The 25,058-nt window shown below is 49.4% G+C and overlaps 1 protein-coding gene across 2 annotated transcripts in view; it reads left to right on the top strand.

The window, feature by feature from the left end:
* Positions 1–425: 425 nt before the first annotated feature.
* Positions 426–25,058, top strand: part of GGTA1 (glycoprotein alpha-galactosyltransferase 1 (inactive)) — a 64,138-nt gene continuing 39,505 nt past the window's right edge. For both annotated transcript variants that reach the window (XM_061199990.1, XM_061199991.1), the window contains exon 1: positions 426–909. In XM_061199990.1, the coding sequence (XP_061055973.1) occupies positions 519–909 (391 nt within the window). In that variant the 5' untranslated portion in view covers positions 426–518. The remainder of the gene's footprint in view (positions 910–25,058) is intronic.

Below are 25,058 nucleotides of genomic sequence, written 5' to 3' on the forward strand. Positions count from 1 at the left end.
CCTTCTAAAATAATTCTAGTAGAGAAACCCAGGGCGTGTGTAGAGTTCTTTGAGAAACTCTGGGCCCAAAGACCACTAAGTCTGCGAACAAACCCGGGCAGGGGCCGCGCTAGGTGCCCAGTGACCAGCCCCTCCAGTCCAGAGCTCAGGACTTGGAGGACTTGGGTCGGGGGGGAGCTCAGAACTTGGCTGGGGGGGTGGAGGGCTCCGGCGAGAGCAGCTCCAGCCCGCAGGCCTGTCGCTGTCTACCTCTGCGCCCTTCCTTCCCCAGGAAACAAATGGTGGATCAGACCTCCCAGGCTCTCCGCTCCCCACGTGTTTGGCGGGGCGCCAGGGCACCGGGGCCCCTCCCTGCGGTACGGGGAGACAGACCCCACCCTGCCCTCCGATGCTCCGGGTCCCCGCCACCCCTCCCCCACCATGTGCAAGCCCGGGAAGGCAAAGAGGCCCAGCCACCGTCACCAGGGATTTTCTTTTCTTTTTTTGCTGGTTTCAGGCTTTTTTCTGCCTGAGTGAAAATGAAACAAACACCCCCTGCGCCTCCCCGCCACCAGACACACACGCACACCGGCAGTCGCGCACTTGCGCGCCCGGCCTCCCAGCCGCGGTGTCCGGGGCGGGACCCTCTCTGCACAAACAGCCGCGGGCCGGGCCGAGCGGGGAGCGCGCCGCCCGCTGCCCAGCGCCCACCCGCTTCCTCGCGCCCCTGCCCGCCGCGCGCTGCCCGCCGCCCCGGAGGAGCGCCCGGCGGCCGGCCGGCCCGAGCGCAGGCGGCACACCCCGCCCCGGCACGCCCAGCCGGGCTCGGGCAGAGGCAGCGCGCCGACTGTTCGGGCAGCCGAGGACGACGCCGGGGCCGGGAGCCGAGGCGCAGGCCAGCCCCGAGCGCGCCCAGCTTCTGCGGATCAGGTGGGTCCCGCGGGGCGCCGCCCGAGGCCCCCAGAGGCCGCGAGCCCGGCCCGGCCCGGGGCGGCGGGCGCCGAGTGAGGGCGGCGCGGGGAGAGGACGGGCCACCGCGCCGGCCCTGCCCTGTTGCTGCCCTGCCTGTGTCCCCGCTTTTGTTCTTGTCGCTACCACTGCGCCCAACTCCGACCCCGTCTCTGTTCCCATCCTGTCCCTGTCGCTGCCTCTGCCCAGCCTTCCAGACTCGGGCCGGAAGGGCCGCGGCGTGGGCTTCCCACGGGGTTCGCGAGGTGGAGGCGGGAGAGGGCAGGCTCAGGGGGCTCGGGGCTGGACCACCGAGGAAGTCTCGAAAGGAGAGAGGGTTCTGCCCCCGTGTATGGAGCAGGATGGGGGAAGGGCTCCATAGCCCAGGACCAGATGGGAAGAGGATGCCTCCGGGAAGGGGGAGCCTGGGAGGGTGAAGTGAGGGGCGCAGGAACCCCCGAGAGCCGGGGCACGGAGCGGGAGAGGTCGGGGAGCTCAGAGAGACGAGGATCAACCCAACGCCCAGCACCGGGAAAGTTTCAAACGTTGTAACTTTGGCAGCTACGAGGCCTGCTGCATCGGGGTGATGGGAGGCGAAGGGGGCCCTTCAGGTCTTCAAACCACCACGTTCCCACTCAAAGGGACACCACTCCGCGTTTGAAAATGGCAGAAAAACAGCTAAACAGAATGATTGCACAAACTCTTGAAAGGCGTCCAAGAAACAGTAAAGTGGAAAAAAATGTCAGCGCGCGAAGAGAGAAAGCAGAGCGACTTGAGATTCCCCAATCTTCCCGCGGGCCAGGGAGGGAGGGAGGCGCGGAGGCTGTCAGCGAGCGCGCTCCTCCCCCAGGAGAGACCCGAGACCCCAGCGGCTGCGTTTGTAGCTCTGCTTGTCGTTTGCGCTCCTTCTGGCCGCTGAGCAGGCCTTGCTGCCTCCTTCATTTACTTAGAAATAGGTGGGTCTCAGGGGGCAGGAAGTACGGGGTGAGGGTTGGTGGAGCCTTCGCCTCGCTGCCTCCTAGCTGGGAAACCCTTTCCCAGGGAGAGCCTCAGTTTCCATAACCACGAAATAGAGATACTGCAGGGAGTAAGGAAATGCCAAGTGCCAAGGGGCTGTGTATGTGCGTGTGTGTGGGCGCGCGCGTGTGTACGTAGGGGAAGGATGTGGATATTCTGTTGTACTTCTGCGCTTCTTTGGCTACACTCAGCACTTTGTACCTTGCTCGGAGTGAATTCTGGGTGTACCTTGCCTCCCCTACCAGGCTGGGGGGCAGGTGCAGATTCCCAGTTATTGTTACATGTAACAGGTGCGCAATGACTGAATAAGACAGAGCTGAAAAAGTCCCTAGGGTTTACCTGGTCAGGGAGATTTCAAACTTTGCCCCTGAGAAGCCTATGGTCCTGGCTCAAGGGGCACCATGAGGGGAGCCTAGGCGGCAGGGCTCTGGTCCTTCCCTTCCCTCTTTCAGACAGAACCGGTTCAGTTCTGCCTTTGCCTCTTCTATATATTAGGAAACCCCAGAGGCTGTTTTTGGTATCAGATTCTTCAGATCCAGTCTGATCTGGCCATCTTTGGTGGAGAAACTAAATCTAGAGATGTGCACAGTGATTTGGGCAAGATCCGCCAGTGGCCACGCCTAGCCAGGAAACCTGTCTCCTTAGTCCTAGGTCAGCAACACCTTTTCCTGGCCCTGGTGGCTCTGAGCCACCGGCTCACCTCTTAGCACCAACCAGCCTAGACCCTAACTCCAGGGCCCCAGGGCCACCTCTCTACCCTTGAGGGAGAAGAAGCCCAGGAGTCTCATCCTCTGAGCTTTTCCAGGCCTTCAGTGGGCCTTTCACATGCAAGTTGGTTTCACACGCTGAGGTCAAAAGAATTAGGTTCCCCAGAAACTAATCAGCACACTGCCCCTTTCTTAGCCCAGCCCAACAAGTATCATCAACCTCCTTTATAGTTGGGGAAATGAAGGTGCAGAGAGGCCAAGTAACTTGCTCGTGGGCACTCAGCTCCTAAATTGCAGCCGGGATTTGAAAGCAGCTCTGTCTGGCTCTAAGGCTTCTGCTCTTTGCATTACATCATCTCTCATGATGGCTAGAAAACGGCTAATGGACAGATGTCATTGAGATGGGGGCAACGGTGAGGGGAGAATGGCTGAAAGGGGGGCTGGGTTAAGGGGGAGGCTGGACATTAATGTAGGTGCATTCACAGTGTAAATATAATTATTGATATATTTGAACTGAATGTGTTTTCTGCCCTGTACATTATCTTTATTTTAGCTTTTATTTTCTAGACACTTTAGAATTATTTTTTCCTAATTTTTAACTGAAGTATAATTTCCATACGATAAAATCCACAGATGGTAAGTATTGGGTTCAACAAGTTTTGAAAGTTGTTTGCACCTATGTAACCACCACCCAAAATGAGATATGAAATATTTGCATTATCTTAGAAAGTTCCCATTTCCAATGAATTTTCCTTCTGCCCTTCCAAGCAACCATTTTCTGATTTTCCTCACCATTGATTAATTTTGCCTGCTCCTGGACTTCACATAAATGGAATCATACTGTGTGTCTCTTTCACGTCTGTCTTATTTCACTCAACCTGATGTTTGTTAAATTCACCTGTGCTATTGTGTATATGAGTAGTTTGTTCCTTTTTAGTGCTGAGTAGTATTCCATTTTATGGATATACCATCATTTGCGTATTTATTCTCCTGTTGATGAATATTTGGGTTATTTCCAATCTGGGCTATTCTTTCTTTCTTTCTTTCTTTTTTATTTTTGGCTGCACTGGGTCTTCGTTGCTGCGTGCAGGCTTTCTCTAGTTTTGTCGAGCAGGGACTACTCTTCATTGAGGCTTCTCGCTGCAGTGTCTTCTCTTGTTGCGGAGCACGGGCTCTAGACACGCGGGGTCAGTAGTCGTAGCGCACGGGCTTAGTTGCTCCGTGGCATGTGGGATCTTCCCGGACCAGGGATCAAACCCATGTCCCTGCATTGGCAGGCGGATTCTTAACCACTGTGCTACCAGGGAAGTCCCTGGGCTATTATTTCTCGTAGAAATCTTTTGTGGTCATTTGTTATCACTTAGAAGTGAAATTGTTGGGTCATAGAGTATACCATTTTACATCCCCACAGCAATGTATAAGACATAATTATTCCACATCCTTGACAATATTTGGTATTGTCTGTCTTTTTTATTTTAGCCATTTTAGTGCCTGGGTAATGGTGTCTTATACCTTCTGTTTTTATGATGGAATTATAAGAGTTCTTGAGGAACACAACATGATCAGGGCGAAGAATATGAAATAAGATGGTGGTGTGGAGGCCACTATGACCATGACTTCGGAGGGAAGGAACCAAATGGTGGCTGGAATTGTGACCTTAGGAACAGGAATTTATGAGCTCGGGAGAGCTCTCTATATATCAACTGAAATCTAAAGATCTGGTCTTTGTACTCTATAAATACACAAGCTGACTCATGCTCATGGCTTTAAATGCTACCGGTATAGCAATCATCTTTATCTCCAGTTCAGATCTCTGTTGTAGGCTCCCAAGTCACATGTTTTAACTGCCTTTTGGGTATCTCTTCTTGGATGTCTCAAAGGCACTGCAGACTGGACAAATCCAGAACAGAATTCATTATCTCCTGTTGGCTTTTTGGCATGGGTCATTGGATGGTGCCACTAGCTGAGAGAATATGGAAAGAGGAATGTCTGAGGTTGGGCAGGGAGATACTGAATTTAGTTCCAAGCTAAATGGTGTGGAGCAGTCTAGGAAGATAAGGACTGGATTGCACTGGGCAATTAGGAGATTACTGAAATATACTGCGAGTGGTTTTGGTGGAGTGGAGGGCAGGGAAGCTAGGTTGCTGGTAGGTGAAAGAGAAAGAACTGGAGATGGTGAGTAGAGTCAACTCTTTGAAGAAGTTTGTTTGAGAAAGTCAGAGGAGGTATTGAGCTATAGTTGGAGGAAGACAGGGTGAAGAAAAGGATTTTAGGATGGAAAAGATAAGTGAGATAGAGGCTCAGGGGAAGGATTTAGTCCAGGAGAGGGAAGGGATGGCCAATACAGCAAGGTGCTGGGAGGAGTAGGAGGGAGTGGGGAGGGTTGGCTTTGAAAAAAGATGGAGAAGCTTCATCAACTACAAAATTCTCTGTTGACTCTCCATGTGGACAACTCCTAATCATGAGGTGTGAGGTTCTTCACCACCTGCTTCCTTCTCATCTCATATATATAGTGTATATCAGTTAGCTTTTGCTGTATAACAAACATCCCCCAACTTGTAGTTTATGACCACAAAGGTTTATTTATTACTCAAACTACACGTCAGCTGGAGGGCAGTTGCCACTGCATGGTTTTGTAGATCTGCTCTGGGTGCCAGCCAGACAGAATATCTGCTCCCTGTATCTTCTCCTCCCAGGACCCAGGCTGAAGCTGCTGCTTCTACCTGGTATATGTTATTTTATGGTGAGAGCTGGAGGAAGAAAGAGATGATGTGATGCTTCTTAAAGTCTCTGAACTGGCTCATGATCACTTCTACCCATATTCCTTTGGTCAAAGCCAGTCATATGACCAAGTCCAAAGTCAATGGGACAGAGATATATGTCCTCTACCTATTGGCCTGGAATGGATACTTGGGAACAGCAATCCAGTTGACCACATATATTTGTTAGAAACTCCTTCACACAGGTCCCCACCTATCTTTACCTCTCCAAACTAATCCCCATCACACTGCTCTTTGGTACCATTGTTCCTCTTTCCTCAAGCATGGCAATGGCCTTTCAAGTCTCTATATCCCTCTAAGCATCATCATCCCCCCTGCCCCCAACCCAACTGCCCCTGCTGAGTTGGCGTGCAGCTCTTTCAACCCGGACCCTGCTGCTGTGTGCTCCCTGTTCTCTGCTCCAGACTTGCACCCTCCCGCACACCCGCTCCCTGCAGCCCAAGTCCTCTTTCTAGACACCAAATTGATTGGCATTTTCCATCTTTCCAAGGCTCCCCTCTGCTCTCAGGATAAAGCACATATCCCTTTCGGTGACATCCAAGGTCTTTGAAATTCTCATCCCTCACCACCCCACCCCTTGGAACTTCTGCTCCAGCCTGAGGGAACGACTGCAATTCCTGAAACCCGCACTGGGCTTTTCCCCATGCTGCTCCCTCTGCTTAGAACACCCTCCCCGCCTCCCCCGCAAGCCCACTCACAGACTCCTACTCATCCTTCAAGAGCCCCACAAACCTACTCACAGACTCCCACTCATCCCTCAAGACCCAGCTTAACCATCACCCTCTCTGAGATGGCAATCTCTTCATCCTGCCCCCCATGAATTAGGCATTCCCCTTCCTCCCCCCAGGTCTCTGGGCATCCCGCAGTACACACCCCAGATACATTCTGTCGCGTGTCATCATTCCTCCCCTCCTCGACCATAAGCTGCTGGAGCACACTGTGCACATGACCACAGTGCTCTTTACCTGACCCACGCTGCTGGCTAAGAGTGGCCTCTGGTGGCCCACTGCCTGAGTTTGCACCCTTAATGCCTGTCAGACCCGGGGCAAAATACCTCCCCTCTCAGCCTGGGCTGAAAGGTCTGCTGATAAAAGCTTCACCCTCAGTTCTGCGAGAGGGAGGCCGTGTAGGCCAGTCTGGGAAATCAAAAAGTAATGTACATTTGGACTGTGGACTGAAGGCAAAGGGGTCATCATTTAGTATACTTAACTCAGAATTATTTATAAAAGTCCTTGCAGGGACTTCCCTGGCAGTCCAGTGGTTAAGACTTTGCCTTCCAATGCAGAGGGTGCGGGTTCGATCCCTGGTTGGGGAGCTAAGATCCCACATGCCTCACGGCCAAAAAACCAAAACATAAAACAGAAGCAATAAGAAGAAAAAAAAAAGAAAACAGAAGCAATATTGTAACAAATTCAATAAAGACTTTGAAAATGGTCCACATCAAAAAAAATCTAAATAAATAAATAAATAAAAGTCCTTGCAGTTCTAAAAAGGGGAAGTAAAAATATGTCATCGAAATCTCCAGCCAAGGAACTAATCTGCTCACCTTGTCTCAACCCTGGCGTGGAGGCCACAGACCTCAGCTGCCTACGGTCAGGCTGCAGCTCTTGCCAGGACTTGGGCTCTGGCTTTATTGCCAAACAGAGTCTCCTAAAGGAGAGGTGGCGAGGGCAGCAGGGTGGGGACCCGAGGCAGTGTGCTTACGTTTTGTGTCCCGGGGGAAACCGCACCCAGGCGTTCTCCAGGGAGCTGGTGTAGGGCCCATCCTTCCTGCAGTGTCTGTCTCAGGCCGTGTGTGGTGGGCAGATGTGAAGGGCAGGAGAAAGCATGGGGCTGCTGCTTGGGCCAGGTCCTAACTGAAGAGTGAGTGATCTGAGACAGAAGGAGCACATCTGGGAAGGCAGAGGGAGAAAGGATTTCTAGAAGGATGTGGTCAAGAGGGTTGCATGGCTGAGAGGATGGATAGAGGATTGGGCCCTGGAAGAGGTCGACTGGCTATGGGTTGATCGCAAGACCCTGGAGGGAACGGAAAAATACTGTAGAGTTGTTCTTACTAGAGGTCCCTACACTAGTGGACAGTTAGACAAGTGAGATCGTATATCCACCTTGCTTGAGGCTCACAGAAGCCCTGTGAAATCGGCAAAGCAGGAATTATTCCCCATTTTACATGTGGGGAAACTGAGGCTTAGAGTTTTGATCTTTTGGCCAAAGTCTCTCAAGAACGAAGTGGCAGAACTGAGGCATGAAAGCCCAGTCTTGACTCCAAACCTAGTTTGGCTTGGAGACTCTGGTGGGCTGCGGGCAGGGGGAGTGAAGGTGATTCTGAAGGGGGACCAGGGTGCTGGGGCACAGATCCATGCCCAGCCCAGCTGAGGGCTCCTGCCTGACTCAGCCCGAAATTAGCCAGAAAGAGTGAAAAGTAGCAGCTGCAAGAGGTTGGAGAGAGGTAAGGTCTTGTAATTCGTTTTATTTATTTATTTATTTGGCTGTGCCGGGTCTTAGTTGTGGCATGCAGACTCTTAGTGGCGGCGTGCGAACTCTTAGCTGTGGCATGCGTGCGGGATCTAGTTCCCCGACCAGGGATCGAACCCGGGCCCCCTGCATTGGGAGCGCGGAGTCTGGACCACCAGGGAAGTCCCTTATGATTAGTTCTTAATAAAAATTTCAAACTCCATCCCAGTCTGGGTGTTCTTGTCTTCTGTAGACTTGCTTCACGTGCCCTGGACTTGGCCCCATATGGGGGGTGGGAGGGACACTAAAAAGAGCTTTGGGCTGAAGGTGAGCTGGTCTCGCCCCACTGAAGCTGGTGCTGCCAGCAGCAGGAGCTGTCGGAGCCTCAGTTTCTCTGTCAACAAAATGATACAAGGCTATGATCTGGCAAACTTCTCTCTGAGCAATATCTGCTGTTAGACAAAACGCAGACAAGTCCAAACCGACAGGAAATGAACATTCAAACTAAAAACGTGCAAGGGAGAAGCAGCTGCTTTGGGCAGAGGGATGAAGTTTTGAGCCCCCATTTGTGAGTTTGGGTACCAGGAACTGTGGTTCTAAAAGATACACCTCTTGCCAAGACTCGTGCTTTGAATCACATATTCATTCAACATTCATTGAGCTGCCAGAACTTCATTCACTCATTGTTAAAGCATCCAGAATTTATTGAGCGTCTGCTATGTGCCCGGCTAGACACCTGAGATTAGCAGTGAACAGAGAGGTACAATCCCTGCCTGTGCAGAGGTAGAATTTAGCTTGGGAGACAGTCATTAAACAACCAAGTGCACAGAGGGAGCCAAGAAGGAGAAGTACAGGGTGGAGGGTCACAGGGGCCCGTAGCTGTCGGGGCAAGTAGTCAGGAAGGGCTTCCCTGAGGAAGTGACCTTCAAATGGCAGCCTGCAGGAGTTAGAGGCTGAAGAGGGAAGAGTATTTCAGGCACAGGGAAGAGGCTCTGAGAAGCAATCATCCTGATCTTCCCCATGGCTGTTCCAGAATCCAGATGGCCCTGGTGTCTGGAGCGACACCGACACCGAGGAGGGAGCGAGCCTGGGGCAATGGGTCAGCTGCCCAGCGGGGTGAGGTTGTGTTTGGTAGCATCTGCATGCAGAAGCGCAGCTGTCCTTTCTCCTCCGTCAGGGAAACCACGAGTCCTCAAGTGGCCGGCCAGCTGTCTCTGAGAGGAACTTGCCTGGCATCTGTGGGGAACGACAAGACACTTTGCAAAATCAAGGGCGGGGTTTTCTTCAAGGGGAATATGGCTCCCGGAGAGCAGGGACTGGGTCTGGATTTGCTCTCGGTTGATCGATGGTTGTCTATAGATTGGTATTTTTATAGGAAACTCTATTTTCATATGTTAACCAGAGCTGTGCAGAGGAAGGGGGAATTAATATTCTCATGTGCAAATTGAGTGCTTAGGAATTCATTCCCTGGCATGAAAAGGCTTAGTAAATGTTTGCGGCTGGTATGTTAAGAAGCACCTGAGAAGAGGTACCGGTCAGAAGTCATGGCTGCAAGCAGCCGAGGGAGATTATAGCTCACTGAGGCAGAGGAGGCATGCATTGGAAGAATGTTTTGTTGTTGCTCACAGTATCCCTGGGGAAGCTGGAAAAGCAAGCTGCGCAGAACCAGTAGAGGTTGGACATCAGACAGCACAGTTAGGGTCTCCCAACAGGAGCTAATTGTAGCTTTTGCTGCCACTGGAGCTGCTGTAACATTTCACTGGCATCTGAACCTTAGCGCTACTTCTTTATGACGCAGAGCTGCTAAGTGACCAGGCCTGGGTCACTCTCCTGCATTCCAGGTGCAGATGAATGACCAGGGCGAGTGTTTGGTTCATTCTCCTCTGGTGGTGGAAGCGGGTTCCTGACGCTAAGCTGAGAAGACACAAAATCCTCCAAAGTCACCAGAGACAGGGGGTCCAGTAGTGTCACAGAATCCTGCAGGTCTAAGGAGAGTCACAGGACCACAGCTATGGGAGGGAAAAGTGTTCTGGGGAACTTCCAGAGGGGCAGCCTGGCCTTAGTCAAGTTATTGAACCCCTGAACCTCAACATTCTCATGTGTAAAATGGGTTGGTGTGGATGTAAGAGATAACCTATGTGTCTAGTGCCTGACATGGTGCTAGTAAATGGCAGCTACTGTTATCATTATTATTGGTAGAATAGTAACTTCACTCTGCCGTTATCAGAACAGTTATGTTCTCGAAGGAAGAAACCCAACGTACGAAAATCTAGAGGAATTCAGAAGTGACCACACACATTTACACAAACAGATTCTCTGCAGGGTGTTCCTTTAAATTTTTACCTCCCCAGTATACTTAGGATAGGATTTAACTTATCAAAAATAAACCAGAGGAATGAATGAATCACCATCTTACAGACCCTCGTTAAATACTGTTGAAGAGAGCAGTTCTTTTGCAGGAATTGACAGATCTGTTTAGAGATCCCAGACTCGCTTCCTCGCTGTGGAAGCCTTAAAAAAGGAAGAGGGAAGTTCATGGCCACAGGACTGTAGCCACCGCCCTCACACACAGCCCCAGGAGGGTTGGGCTGTACCACCATACACTCTCCCCGTAAAACAGACTCCCACAAACACAGAAGGCCTGGATTAGAGCTGGAGGCCATGGTATGCTGGTAAATGTTTCATGACCAGCTCTTCGAAAAATGAAAGCCCAGGGACTTTCCTGGTGGTCCAGTGGTTAGGACTCTACGCTTCCACTGCAGGGGGCACAGGTTTGATCCCTGGTCGGGGAACTAAGATCCCTGCAAGCCGCATGGCCAGGCCAAAAAAAAAAAAGAAAGCCCTGATACATGGTATTTGCCAATTCCCATAGTATAAATATTTCCACTGTGACCAGTTTCAAGCTACCACTGGAGGAACTGGGAGCATGCTGCTGTAGAGTATTTTCCACTATGTCTAGATACAGCAGACGTAAATAACCTCAAGGGTACAGCATGTAGTAAAACAATTAGGAAGTGATGAGTTTTGATGATTACCTTTGATCTTACTGTAATTCACTTAGTTGTGAGTTTATAGAATTTAATTTTTAATAATGGCTGTGTTTAACAACTTGCTCGCCAAGTTCCTGAAAATTTAACAACTGGCTCTTGCAAGCCAGCATGAGCCAGCTCCAGGATGCAACTGGCTTGGGAGGTCCTTGGGGACCCCAGAGGACCCAGTGAAAATAGGCCATCTCCCCAAACAGCAGCTTCCCCCACCCTCAGGCAGTCTCTAACATGCCAGCCTTTTTATTGGCTTTATTACCCTTTTCCCCCCCTGAAATTGTCTTTAATGACTTGTTAATTATAATTATTGATTTTGTGTATTTGTTTACCAACTAGAACGTGAGTTCTGTGAGAACAGAAGACTTTCCTGGGTGGTTCGTCGCCAAATCCCCAGTGCTTAGAACACGGCGTGCGTGTAGTTGACTCTCAATAACCATGGATCAACTGCACGAGCAGAGATAGGGCTAGGACCCTTCGAGGGTTCAAATCCTGCCTCTGCTATGAAGTGCATCTTTTTTTTTTTTTTAATTGAAGTATAGTTGATTTACAATTGTGTTAGTTTCAGGTGTACAGCAAAGTGATTCAGATATATATATATATATGTTCTTTTTCCTTATAAGTTGTTGAAAGATATCGCATATAGTTCCCTGTGCTATTCAGCAGGTCCTTGTCGGTTTTCTGTTTTACATACAGCAGTGTGTATATGTTAATCCCAAAAGGGTGCATGTTTCCTTGAGCCTCTTCATCTGTAAAAGAAAAGAGTTTGAGCAGAGACCTCTAGGGTTCCCTTCAGCTATAAAAAGTCTCTGTACCTGATAAAGGCGTCCCTTCCCCACAGTGCAGCCAAACAGGGATTCTCAACTGAGCATCCTCAAGGGTAAAAGCCAGTGCACTGGTTGTTAGGACCGTCGGTTTTATTCTTTTCCTCCGAGGACAGCTTTCAACACTGAGTGCAACATGGCTTCCCTTCAGCTGCCATGACTGGCCCCATCCAGCCCAGCCTTCTGGGCTGTGCAGAGAGAGAGCCAGGCCTTGCCTGTTCAGGGGCAGCAGATATTTTGAGGCCTGTGGCATTTGCAGCTGGGTGAAATGCTCTAGGGTGAAGGAGGGAAGTCTGCCTGGGTGAGTCGTTCCAGCAGGATGGGCGCCCACAGCTCCACCTGGAACACAGAGCCCACTGGAGCCAAGTGGGGCAGCCCTAGGAGGGAGGCAGAACAGGGACCCTACGTGTCTCCTGCATCATGCTTTACATCTTAGGACAGTGAGGTAAAAGACCGGTCCTTTCTTTCTTCCTTTATTTCTGGTCTCCCGTGGACCGGTCCTTTGGTAAAATACCGTAAACGTGAATTACTCTCAACTTCTGTCCCTCCTCGTGGAGGAACAAACAGCATCTGTCTGCAGCCCCACTTTGAGACTCACAGCGGCTGGTGGAAACAGGTGTTGGAGTCTCCTCCCTTTGCAGGTGAGAACACTGAGGCCAGGCGGGGTTCAGGACCCTCCCTGGGTCCCTGAGGAGTGGAGGGAGATGGTGAGGCCCACACCTCCATGTCCCCAGGGGAGAGGCCAGCAGCGCTGTCCGAGGGAGTCATCCTCACCCCTTCTCTGTTCCCTGTTCCCCTTGAGGCTGAGATGACTGAATCCAGCCTCCTCTTCCCTGGGAGGTTCCGGGCAGAAGTAGGAACAGATAAACCCAATCCGCGTCTTCTTCTGCATCTCACTGCCCTCCTCCACAAGGTCGTCCCCCTCCAGGGCAAGGTGGAGATGGGCCGGGACCCTCCCTCTACTACTGACTCTGGGTGCAGCTGGAGGCCTTCTCTGGTGCCCAGCAACCCCAGGGAGCAGCCGATGCCCCCAATCCGTCTGCTTTGGGGCAGCATCGTAGGTTTTTCTGCCTTTCCCTGCAGAGTTCCCTTTTCCTACGGTGCTTGGCTCACACTGAGATTCAGATTTGCTTTCCCTGAGGGATGGGGCTTGGATGTGAACTGCCACTGCCGGGCAAGTAGGGCTCTCTGGGTTCTGCCTGCCCCTTCTACAGTCGGCAAACTGGGAAGGGGAGCGATTCAGAAACCAGAGATATCATCAAACAGGGACAACTCACGCTTACTGAGCACTTACTCCAGACGCTGTTCTAGTAGCTTTACAGGAGCCCTGCCTTTTCATCACCCAGAAACCCGTTTTATAAATGAGGCAAGGAAGCACAGAAAGATTTAGCAATTTCCCAGGGCCACATGGTAGGGGAGAGATCTGGGACTCAGATACGGGTGAGATGATGGGGCCCTTCATCAGGGCCGCGCACTGCCTTCATAAAGAAGATGTCAGAGCAAGCAGGGAGCTGGCATAGCCCCCAATCCAGCCCTCTCCCTCAATGGATGGGGAAACCCAGGCCCAGAGAGGGGTGGGGACTTCCCTAAGGTCACACAGGGCCTGCGCTGGAGCCCAGGAGTCCTACACGCCACCTTCGGCTCTGTCCTGAGGTTTTACCACCTTGGGTCAAGAATCAGAGTAACAATTACAAGGTAACATCGCCAAGAGGGCTCATCTGTTGGTTCTGTGCTGCGGGGGCCCCCTGTGGATACGCGGGGGCGGGGAGGGCATGGGAGGCCCAGCCAGACCCCAACAGCGCCCTCTGCCTACACTGCTTGAGAAAGGTCTTGGGCATGGAGTCCCGGCGGCGTTAGTTGGAAAAGTTCAGAGACTCTTTGCTCCCCCGCCAGCCCCCCATGCTGTAGAGAAACAAGCGGCCCATCCGCTCCTGGATGTCACGTTTCCTGTTTGTGAGTCTGGATTGAGGTAGAGTCCACGGTGAAGGGCAAGGGGAGGGCGGGGCCTTCCTTTCGGGAATTAGAATAGTTGGAGGTGGAAAGAGCTGGAAGATTTTGCCTAAATGCTTCATTTTGTAGATAGGGACACTGAGGCCCCCCCAGATGTAAGAACCTGGCCTAGGTCATAGAGGATGCTGGAATCACCCTGGCTTTTGGTTTTTGGTTTTAGGGTTTGGTTTGGCTTAGGTTTTTTTGTTTTGTTTTGTTTTTTCTTTTTGAGACAATGCAATCATAGAATGTGTGAGCTGAGCTGGCAGAGATCTATTTAGTCGGTGCCCCAGTTCACCTCTCGAGGTTGCTTAGGTGAGAATGTGAGACTGGGGTGGAGGTGGGCGGGGATGGAAGAGTACTTTTTTTTTTTTTTTAACTGTGTCATGCTTTATTGTATAAATGTTTTCATAATATATTTAATAATTACTTTATTGTTGAAAATTTGGGCCACTTAAGAAACTATTGGGTTAGCCAAAAGGTTCGTTTGGGTTTTTCCATAACATCTTACAGAAAAACACAAATGAACTTTTTGGGCAATCAAATATAATTTTTTAAATTAATTTTTATTGGATTACAGTTGATTTACAATGTTGTGTTTCTGCTGTACAGCAAAGTGACTCAGTTATACATATATAATACATATATCCCCTCTTTTTAGAGTACTTTCTTAAGATCCTAGAGCTGGCTGCTGGCAGAGCCCTGAGGGGAACTGTTTTTTGAATCAACATACAACAAATACCATTGAATACCACCTCTCAGCCTGATGCTGATTAACAAGGAACTTTCCATCTGGTGGGGAGGTGGATATTAATCAAATAATCATGGATATATGTCCAAAGAGTGTTCACTGCCCTCAAGGAAAAGAACGGGAAGCTACAAGGAGAATAAGACTCTTCCCTTAGGAAGTGACATTGGAGCTGAGACTTAAAGGACAGGGAGGGAGGGGGTAAACGGGTGTGAGGGGGGTGGGAAAAGGTGTCCCAGGCAGAGGGAAGAGCACGTACAAAGGTCCCGAGGCAGGAAGTGCCTCATTTTATAAATGAAAAAACCGAAGCCCAGAGATTGGAGACAGATCTAGGTTAGTGCCCCAGAGAATCTTTCTCTTCCCCCACCCCCAAGTTCTTTAAAACTTTTTTAAAGGAAAGAGACAGAAGATAAACAACTAACTAAACAAGTGAGTCAGTGGCAGAGCTGAAAGTACTGGGACCCACCCCCCTCTGCCTTCATGCCAAGGGAATTTTAGAAAACCCTCAGACTGGCTGTTTACGAACTGTGGGACCTTGACTAAGACAGTTAGCCTCTTTGAGCCCCTGTTTCTCCATTTGTAATATGGAGCCCACCTACCTGCTCTGTGGACCCCACACAGACTTCTTGTGAAAGGGCTCTGTGCTGGCCAGTCAATGTGGGAGGGAGACCCAGGACAGCGGGACTGCTGGTTCCCCTCCTGTGTCTCCTCCAGGGCCGGCCCTGGGCCCCAGGTCTGAAGGAGCCTCTCTCCACCCCATCATTTGACTGTAATCCTATAATCCACCAGTCAGCATTAATCACATATGGTACCAATGCCCCACCAAGACACATATGTGTCTTGGACAGTGAACGTATAGGAAATAAAGGAGGAAGCTTGGGAGCACCTGTTGTGCATCCAGCATCTCAGTAGACACTCCACACAAGCAGCACTGCTTAACCCTCCCAGCAACCCTGCAAGGTGGGTGCCCTTCTGCCCATTGGCTGGGGAAGGACACTGAATCTCTGAAGGACACTGCCTAAGGTCACATAGCCAGGGAAGGGCCACTCCAGGGGTAGCCCCAGCCTGCTCATCTTGGAGGCTACCTTCTGGTCTGTCTGCCCTTGAGCCAGCCCGGAGCAGAGGGCCCAGGCACCAGGAAGGTGGACCCACGCGGCCTAGGGCAGAGGGCACCCTGGCCGGCAGACACATTGGCTGCCCTTCAAACCAATAGTCTTTATATCTTTGTTCGACATTTATCTGGGGTGAGAGGTGCTGGAGGAAGTGGATTTGCAGTGAATGCAGATGGTGAGCCTCTCCTGGATTCTGAATTCATTCTACACGAGAGAGAACGTTTTCCAGAAGCAGAAGGGATAGAAATTCACTGACAAAGTCACTTTCCCAGCTGCAGTGAGTTAATGTCCTAAAAAACACCAGCTGTTCCCCATTTTTCTTTCTCTCTTCAGTTTGCGTTTGAGCTTTTCCAAGCCAGACAGCTTCTTGGGAGGCTCGTTAGAGGATTTGTTTTGGTTCCTTTTTTATTTGAAATTTATTTAAATATAGACAAGAACAACTAGCCTTAGAAAGGGGGACTGCTGTGCCTGTCGTTTATTTTGACTGAGCAGCTTGGTGTATTCTTTAGATGGCATCCTTGAACTTGGCTGCTTTTATTAATTAAGTACAGAAAGTATTGCTTACATTTACATAAAAGACAACAATGCATCTTGGGAAAGTACCAGAGAACCACTAGTTTTATTTAATTAAATCGCTCTTCATCTGGCTTTGTTTTTTTTGTTTTTGGTTTTTTATGGGGGGCCTCACCGCTCGGCATGCAGGATCTTAGTTCCCCGGGCAGGGTTCCGCCAGGGATCGAACCCGTCCCCTCTGCAGTAGAAGTCTTAACCACGGGACTGCCAGGGAAGTCCCCGCTCTTTGTCTGGTTTTAAAAGTAACGTATTCTCATTGTAGAACATTTGAAAAATGCAGAGAAGTGGAAAGAATAAAGTAATCACTTTGCCACAATCTCATTGCACAGAATTCACCGCTTTTACCACGTGAAGCTAGGTTTTGTTTTTGTGGTAAAATAGAACATAAACCATTTTAACACTTCTTGAGTGTACAATTCAGTAGCACTGAGTACATTTACAAGTGGGACAACCATCACCAGTGTCCATCTCCAGAACTTTTCCATCATCTCAAACCAATTAAGCAAATAATTTCCCAATTCCCACTCCTTGCAGCCCCTGGTAACTGCTATTCTACTTTCTGTCTCTATGAATTCAACTACTCTAGGTACCTCATCTAAGTAAAATCATAGAATATTTGTCCTTTTGTGTCTGGCTTATTTCACTTAGCATAATGTTTTCAAGTTTTGTCCATGTTGAAGCGTGTGTCAGAATTTCATCCCTTTTTAAGGCCAAATAACATTCCACTGTGTGTCTAGACCACATTTGTTTATCCATTCACTCATGGATGGACATTTGAGTCGTTTCCATCCTTTTGGCTATTGTGAATAATGCTGCTTGAACATCGGTGTACAGGTATCTCTTTGAGTCCCTGCTTTCAGTTCTTTTGGGTATATAACCAGAAGTAGGACGGCTGAGTCATATGGTAACTCTGTGTTTAATTTTTTGAGAAACTGCCCTACATGTCCAGTAATTCTGATGTATAAGATCCATAGTGTAAATCATAGTCTCTGTGCAATTTTGTATCTGATTTTCTCACTTCATTTTCCATTGTATCAACTATTCCTCAACGACGTTTTCTGAAGGTTGCATAATATTCCACTGTGTTGTTATACCACATTTCCTTTTTCTCCACTCATTGATTTCTGGGCCACAGCAAAAGATTTTAAAATACAATGATAAAATAAATAACTTGCTTCTGATAAACAGCCTTATGTTCTGTTCGTACTTGTTCAAGAAATACTCACCAAAGATAAGTTGCTGCCCTCAAGAACTTTTAAAATTTCTCCTTGGGGATTCTTGGGGATCATCCAATTCAGTGGTTTTAAAAGTTCTTTGAAGCCAAGGAACCTTTACTACAAACAAAACAGCAAAGAGATAAAAGGAGAGATGATCTAGAGAAGGGTGGCTGGGGCTCAGAGTGCTGTTCTCTCAGCCTTTCCAGCTCCTCTCTCTGTCTCCGAGGGACTTTGGGAGATTCTGGGGTTTTTTTGGAACACAGTTTGAAAACCACCAGGCTGATCCAGCGCCTTTATTTTAACAAAGGGTAGGCATCTGGAGAGAGGAAGGGACTTGGCTGAGGTCAAGTTCATTTTTTAATTCATTCATTCATTCATTTCATTCATTCATATTTTTTCTCAACCCTTAACACCTGCTGCATGCATGTCAGTATCACTTAGGGAGCTTGTTAAAAATACAGGTTCCCAGGACTCTTCCTTCCAGACTCCAAAGCAGTAGATGTATGGAGAGACCAGGACTGGAAACCCAGCTCCACAGTCCACACTGGGCTCCACTGGGGGGTCTTCGCCTTCCAGCCCCTGCGTTTGCAGATGCTGGCTCTTCGACCCAAGTGCCCTTCCCCACCCACCAGACTCCTACTCACCCTCTGAGGCCCACTTCAAAGGTAGCCTTTTCCTCTTTGAAGCCTTGCTACACAGCCCGTACACCATGGCTTAGTCCTTCCTCTGTGGCCCCAGAACACAACACGGGGCTTCCATCCCCACTCAGCCACTCACACTTATATCTTTCTGTCGTGCATAATAGCTAATTGCTTCCAGGCCTGGCTCCCTAACTAGAATGTCAGCTCCTTAGGGAGTTTGTATAATCTCTGCATTCCCCACAGTGCCAAGCATAGAGCGGGTGCTTTGTGATTGTTTATTGGCTGGACTTGGATTTAGTACAGCCCCATATTTGGAGGATAAGAAAACCGAGGCCCAGATAGAGCCTGCAATTTATGGAAGGTCATACAGCCCATTGGGGCAGTGCCAGACTGCCACCCGGGTGTTCTGAGGCTCAGCACTGAGCACTGGCCAGCTGGCCAGGAGGACAGCTAGCCGTCTGCTCTGGGCAGACAGCACTGGCCCCACTACCTTATCCCTGACTCCCATAATAGCCCTGGTTTTCGGAAATCCGGAGAGCTCTGCCTTGCTTATGATTCAGTGTACATGTTTGGATGCCTGGAATTAAGTAAATTCTAGTTTCAAAAAGTTTTATAAAGTATAAAACTTCAACATATACAATATGGGATATTATGTGAGTGCTGCTTGGACCAAGCCAGTGCTCAGAAGCTAAGAAAGCAAATCTAATAGGGACTGTCTGGGGGCGGAGCCAGCCAGCATTCTATCCAGGGGTGGCTGCTACAAGCCCTGCTGTTGTCCTAATTTGTGATCAACAACTGATGCTTTTCTAATTAGCACGTGGGATGCTAAAAATAGTTTTTTTTAAATTGGGGAAACAGGTGCCTTGTTTATTATGATGAATGTTGTACACGGCCTCACACTGCTGAAATCAAAGTAGTTATGTTATTTATGTATTTATGCTGTGGGGATGGGATAAAGTAACTTCTATTCACTCCCCACTGTTGCATGAAGATGGTATAGGGTCTCTTACCCCAACCCAGCCAGGAACTCTGGGTTCTATGGGACAATGCAGGACAGAACCCAGCCTCTGGAATCCTGGCATCTGCCTCTGCAGGGGTTCTTAACCTTTATTGTGCTCCTTTATGGACTCCTTTGGCATCTGGGGGAGCCTATAGACTCCTTCTGGGAATGTTTTAAATGTGAAAAATAAAATGAATAGGATTAGAGAGAGAAAGACTCAAATTGAACTATAGTTATTAAAATATTGGGTTGGCCAAAAAGTTTTTCCATACCATCTTACAGAAAACCCATACGAACTTTTTGGCCAACCCAATATTAATATTAGGGATTGAATTTCAGCTCAACCAAACTGAGCTGCTTCCTCATCTGTAACATGGGGATGATTCCAGTACCTATCTCTCAGAGAGCTTAGTGAGAATTGAATAATGAGTGTAAAGTGCTTAGAACCCAGCTCAGTATTCAAGAAACAGTAGCATATGCTGCTGTTCCTGCTTTGTTGCTGTTGTTCTTATTATTATTATATAAGGTACAGATTCCTGCTCTTCAGGAACTCACAGTCTGGACTGAGATATATATAATTATATGTAAGTAATTAAAGGTAGAAGTAAAGGTGCAGAAAAGAAGCCTGATAAGGGGCTAAGGGGAGCTCAGAGGGAGTGAAATGTCTTCCGGCTGAAAGAACACGGGGTGGTGGCTAAGCTTTTGTGTCAGCCAGACTTGGATTAGTTCTGGCTCTGATCCTTAGCTTGAGCAAGAGATATCACCTTTCTGAGCCTTGGTTTCCCTCCCTGTAAAATGGGAATACCAGTAGAATCTACAGGGATGCTGTGAGCGCCACCTCCTTCCCTCCCATGATCAGCCAGTTAAATCACACATCCTTCATTTCCTTGAACCACATCCCCTCCTTGTCTTTCTAGCCACCCTCACCGCCGCCCACCCCGGCCAGACAGTCCCTAACTGGGGAGGAATCCAGCCAGTTGCCATCCCTGCCACTGTCCTTGGGCTGGTGTGGCTGGCTCGGTTAACAACCCCAGCCGGTTTGCAGAGCTGCTTGGCACCCTATGTCCTCATTCCTGGTCAGTGTTCTCTCCCAGTGCCCAAGGCATCTGCTCCTAACCTGGGTGGCTGTCACGTGGCAAGCCTGCAAGACGTTATCATGAGTGACCTAGCATCCTATCTCATAGGAAAGGGAAGCCACAGAAGACAACACACTGAACTTCCTTCTCATTCCTTTCAAATGTAGCTGAATCTTCACCCATCTTTGAAACCTAAGGAGGAAAAAATTTCTACAGGACACTGGAGAGACGCTCTTGCCTCCACTTCATTTTCCTTTGTTTATGCAAGGCTCTCATTGAAGAGGAGGGTAAAGATTTTTATAGGAAAGAGGGCAGACTAATATCTAGAGAATATCCTACTCTGTGTGAGATGGGCAGTGTATTAGTCAGGATGGAGTACGGTATGCTGCAGTAACAAACAACCCTTGAATCTTAGGGGCCAAACCCATAAAGGTGGTTTGTCTTTTTTTTTTTGGCTGTGCCTCCCAGCTTGTGGGATCTTAGTTCCCCAACCAGAGATTGAACCTGGGCCCTCAGCAGTGAGAGCACAGAGTTCTAACCACTGGACCACCAGGGAATTCCCTAAAGGTTTATTTCTTACTCTAGTTAATATGAGCATCTTGGGTCAGCTGGGGGCTGTGTTCCTCATTCAAGGAATCAGGCTGATGGAGCAGTTACCTCCTTGAATGTACTTCATGGCACTGAGAAAGAGAGCCCTAGAGGGTCTTCCACTGGCAATTAAATGCTTGGGCCATCTCACATCTTATTGATCGGACTAGTCACATGGTCCTACTCGACCACAAGGGGACCAGGAAATGAAAGCCTACCATGAAGGTGGAGAGCAGGAAATATTTAGTAGAACAGCATTAATGATTACCCCAGGTGGGCTACTCCTTTCTTTGCTTAGCGTGCTAAGTCAATTCTGCAAGCTGAGATAAGCAGGCGGATGGAACAGACAGAGTGGGCTGTAGGCTCTACTTTGTGAATGCTAGGAAACCACACCCAGAGAGGAAAAACCCCAAAGTCACTTCTTAGCCCCAAGTGCTAAGCAGAACAAAAAGGCACATGCAGCTGCCAGTCTCTCTGGGGGAATAAAAAGCAGAAGCTCAGTGAAGAAGGCAGCAGCCCTGAAGAGGGCAGGTGATACCTAATGGGAGCTCCAGGTGCTAAACGCACAGGGAAGGCAGAGGCAATGGTATTGAACTGGGGTTCGCAAACCACATTCTTCATCACAGACCCATATGACGTTTTGTAAGTGTGGCACATATTTAGGCGTTCTCCCTCCGTTTCTGAGCTATTTGATGTTTATGAGAGGGATGTTCTTTCTGAATCGGATGCCTCACTTGTCTCCAGTCCACACACGATGCTCACCTTTTCCCTATGATGCTCACCTTTTCCCAGTTGCATTTCTGTGTCCCATTGTGGCATCCAAAATCATTCAAGAGCAGTGAGGGTAGAAGGGGGAGGGAAGGACAGAGACATGGCCATCCCTGGCAGAGGCTTTTGGGGTTTTCTTGGGCATAACTAAGGAAACTCTGGGAGAAGACTATTGACTGCAGCCCTCAGCCCCTTCCCTGAGTTCTTGATTTCCTATGCTGTAGTTAAGAGGCTTCTCGTCCTCGTCCTGGAGAGATGCCGGACACCTGGGTACTAGCCCCAGCCTCCTCACTTCATTGCTGAGTGGCCCTGGATAAGTTTTTTCCCTGCCTTGGTGCCTCAGTTTTCTCATCTATAAAATGAAGCAGCTCAGAAGACTGAGGCCAGGCTTGAAAGGAGAGTGACCCTGGGTGGCGAGGGTGTTCCTGCAGCCACATGGGCGAAGAAGCAGGTGAGATTGCTCTCTGAGTCCGCCAGAAGTCCGTGGAGCCTAGAGTAAGGGGGTGACTCATTGCTGTCACAGGACACTCACCTCGGTTGCAGGATGTATGTGGTGGCATGAGAGTTGGATTCTGGGCTCCACTTCCCACTACACTGAGCTCCGTGCAAGGGAGGCCGTATTGGCTAATCCTCGTCGACCTAGCAGCCTGGACAGTGCCTAGCACTTGGTAGGTGCCAGTGTTGACATTAAATAAATATTTGCTTAATGAATGAATGAACAAACGAACACATCATTCCCTTCAACTCTGAATCAGTGATTTGCAGACTTCCTTTGGGACAGGAGGAGGTTGAAGAAATTCTGGGCTCTACGCAAACCCAGCTTCCCACCTTGGGCAAGTCACCAGACTCCCTCTGTATGCAGGGACCCATCCTGCCTCATGGGCTGTGTCAGAGGCTCCAGCAAGCGGGAGGCCTCCTAAATACCCCGTGCAAAGGAAGAGCTGGTTGTTTTTAGGACATGAGGACAAGTCCTTGTTTGACACAGAGCAGGTGGTGCTGGAGCCTGTGAGGTGGAGAGTTCTGGAATAATCATCATTAGGAATTGAGTAGCTACCGTCTATTGGGCACTTGCTCCAACATCAGGCCTTATGCCAAGCGCTTGATGTGCACTATCTCATTTAAGATGGTCTAAGAGGGACATTGTTATTCTCATTTTACAGAGGAGAGAAATCAAGTCCCAGGAGGTCAAGTGACTCACCCAAGGCCACACACTTAGTCAATGCCCAGGCCGGGCTCACTCAAGTGCAGGCTCTAACCTCTATGCTGTACGGCCTCCTGCTGCTATGATGAGGTGGGGACAGTGCTTGTCTCTTAGGAACCAGTGATAATAATACAAGTTGCCTTTTCCTAAGTACCTGTGAGGTACCAGGAACTTTACAGATGTTATTGTTCATCCTTTCAACAACTCAAGGAGTAAGGAATTATTATCCCTATTTTACAGGTGAGTAAACCAAGGCTCAGAATGTGAAGTGACATTTCCAGGGCCACACAGCAAGAAAGTAGGGAGCGGGGCTGGAATTTGAACTCAGGCCTGGCTTATCCCAAGAACAGGCAGAGAAATAGTCATCTCCATTGTGGGCTCCATTAAGAGGTTGTTTTTTGGTTTTGTAGCTGTTGTTGTTGTTTTTTAGCTTCCCACTTTAGGTTCCTAGAATGTCATCATTAGAGATTATTTCTTGGAAGGCCTTTTACGCTCAACTTATTACAAGAAAAAAAATCTAAAAAAAAAAAAAAAAAAAAATCTAGTGGAGGGGAAAAAAAAGAAGCCCGAGACAAAAACAACCTCAGGATTTTTCAGTAAATTCTTAGACTCTTAATACCGCCTGGCCTACGCAGGGGAAGCAGGGTGAGCTGAGATGATCCCAGCCGCAGGCGCTAAGGGGGACAAGTTGGGGGTGGGGGCAGAAATGCGTCTGGAGGGACTGGGCTTGTACCACCTCTTGTACCACAAGCGACCTCAGAAAAGAGTTTGGCTGCTGAAGCGGGTATCCTAAGGCACCGGCTGATAGTAAACACAAGCTCTGCGTCCTAGAGGGTCCGAGGGGACTTCATTGAACCCTCTTTATTTTATTGAACAGTTTTTACATAGAGTGACCCTATGATTTATCCCCCAGACCTACACACCTTTGAGAGTGAAAGGGGGCACTAAAACATTGACCTGAAAACTGATCCACGACAAGCATAAATCAGAACTGTCCTAGGGAAAGCACCTTGATTTTACAGGCTCTGAGAAACTACCCACACCAGGAAGGGTTGCTGTGAAAAGGCAAAGCCCAGATGTCAAAAACAGGAGGATGGTAAAACAAAACAGAAGAACAAGACAAGGGGTAGAGAGGAGCAGTGACTTCCGCCAGGGGACGCCTATGCAGCCCTGGCTCTGTGCCGGCCCCAGCCTGGCTAACACAATGGCAGTAGCCGAGGTCCGCAGAGAGCACTTGGCATTTGTGGACACACATGTCCCTCTCACCAGACTTGGGCTTGACAAGCGCAGGTAGTGGATGTGATTCATTCTGTGCCCACCCCAGTCCCAGCAGTCCCAGGACTGAGTAAATGTCCTCCAAGTGTTTACTGATGGAATAAATGCTTGTGGGCACGGCTTTCCTGAAGTGTGCCAGGGAAGATGATGTTTTGCTTGGAGAGGAAAGAGTCAGGGGTCCTATCTCTGAGGAGCCGTTAGGGTGAATGGGAAAGGCAAGGCTACACGGACAGGTAGAACTTACTGGTTCTGCTATCTGCTGGTCTGTGTGACTCAACCTCGGAGCCTCAGATTCCCTGGCTGGGGAATGGAGGGCTCATTAGTGATTGTAGAAAGGACTAAATGAGATGGTGTATGTAAATGAAAGGCAGTCCTTATTATTAATAATAACATTCTGGGAAGCAGAGCTCAGTTCCACACTGAAAAGATGTGTCTTACAATCAGAAAAGTCCGGAGATGAACCAGACTACTCGGGTGGGTGGTGAGTTCCCCCTCACTAGAAGGCTTCAGGCGGAGGCTGTCCGCCATGGATGCTGTAAATGGTGTGACCACCTTTAGGAGGGAGGCTGGGCTAGCAGGACACCGGGAGAGGAGAGCTGACAGACTACCACTGGCGTAAAAGCCTGACGGACTTGAACTCCTTTGGATGAGAGTGACTTGTTTATGTCACCGTTCATGTCACCTGGAAGACTGTGCTGTCGGCCAGCCAGGGGAGCAAACGGGGGCAACAGGCTGCGACTGGGATCTGGCCCCTTGAGAGGGGGGATCTCCTTCTAGGAGGGAGAACAGGAAGCAGGCAGAGGTCCCTGAAAACTTTCACTTCTTCCCACATGAAACGGCCCCTTGCTGGTTCCAGGGCCTCCCATTTTGGCTGAGGGGGAAGGAGTCTTCTTTAGACCTTGACTGCTCAGCTGTTCTGATGGGAACCAGGTAGAGCTCTGGATTCAGCACTCCTGTTGGCTCGGGCTCCCGGCTCCCTCCCCAGAGTGTCATCCCTCCACCTAAAAGCTGTGATCTCCCCTCCGACTCTGGTTTCTGGAGCCGCATCACATGCTCTGAACGCACCAACTGCTCCTCTGGGGGGGTTATTCGCTGAGAGCCCGTGGCTGGGCATGAGGGGTGC

This window comes from Eubalaena glacialis, chromosome 9 (assembly GCF_028564815.1).
Source record: "Eubalaena glacialis isolate mEubGla1 chromosome 9, mEubGla1.1.hap2.+ XY, whole genome shotgun sequence".
In the NCBI taxonomy this organism is placed as follows: Eukaryota; Metazoa; Chordata; class Mammalia; order Artiodactyla; family Balaenidae; genus Eubalaena; species Eubalaena glacialis.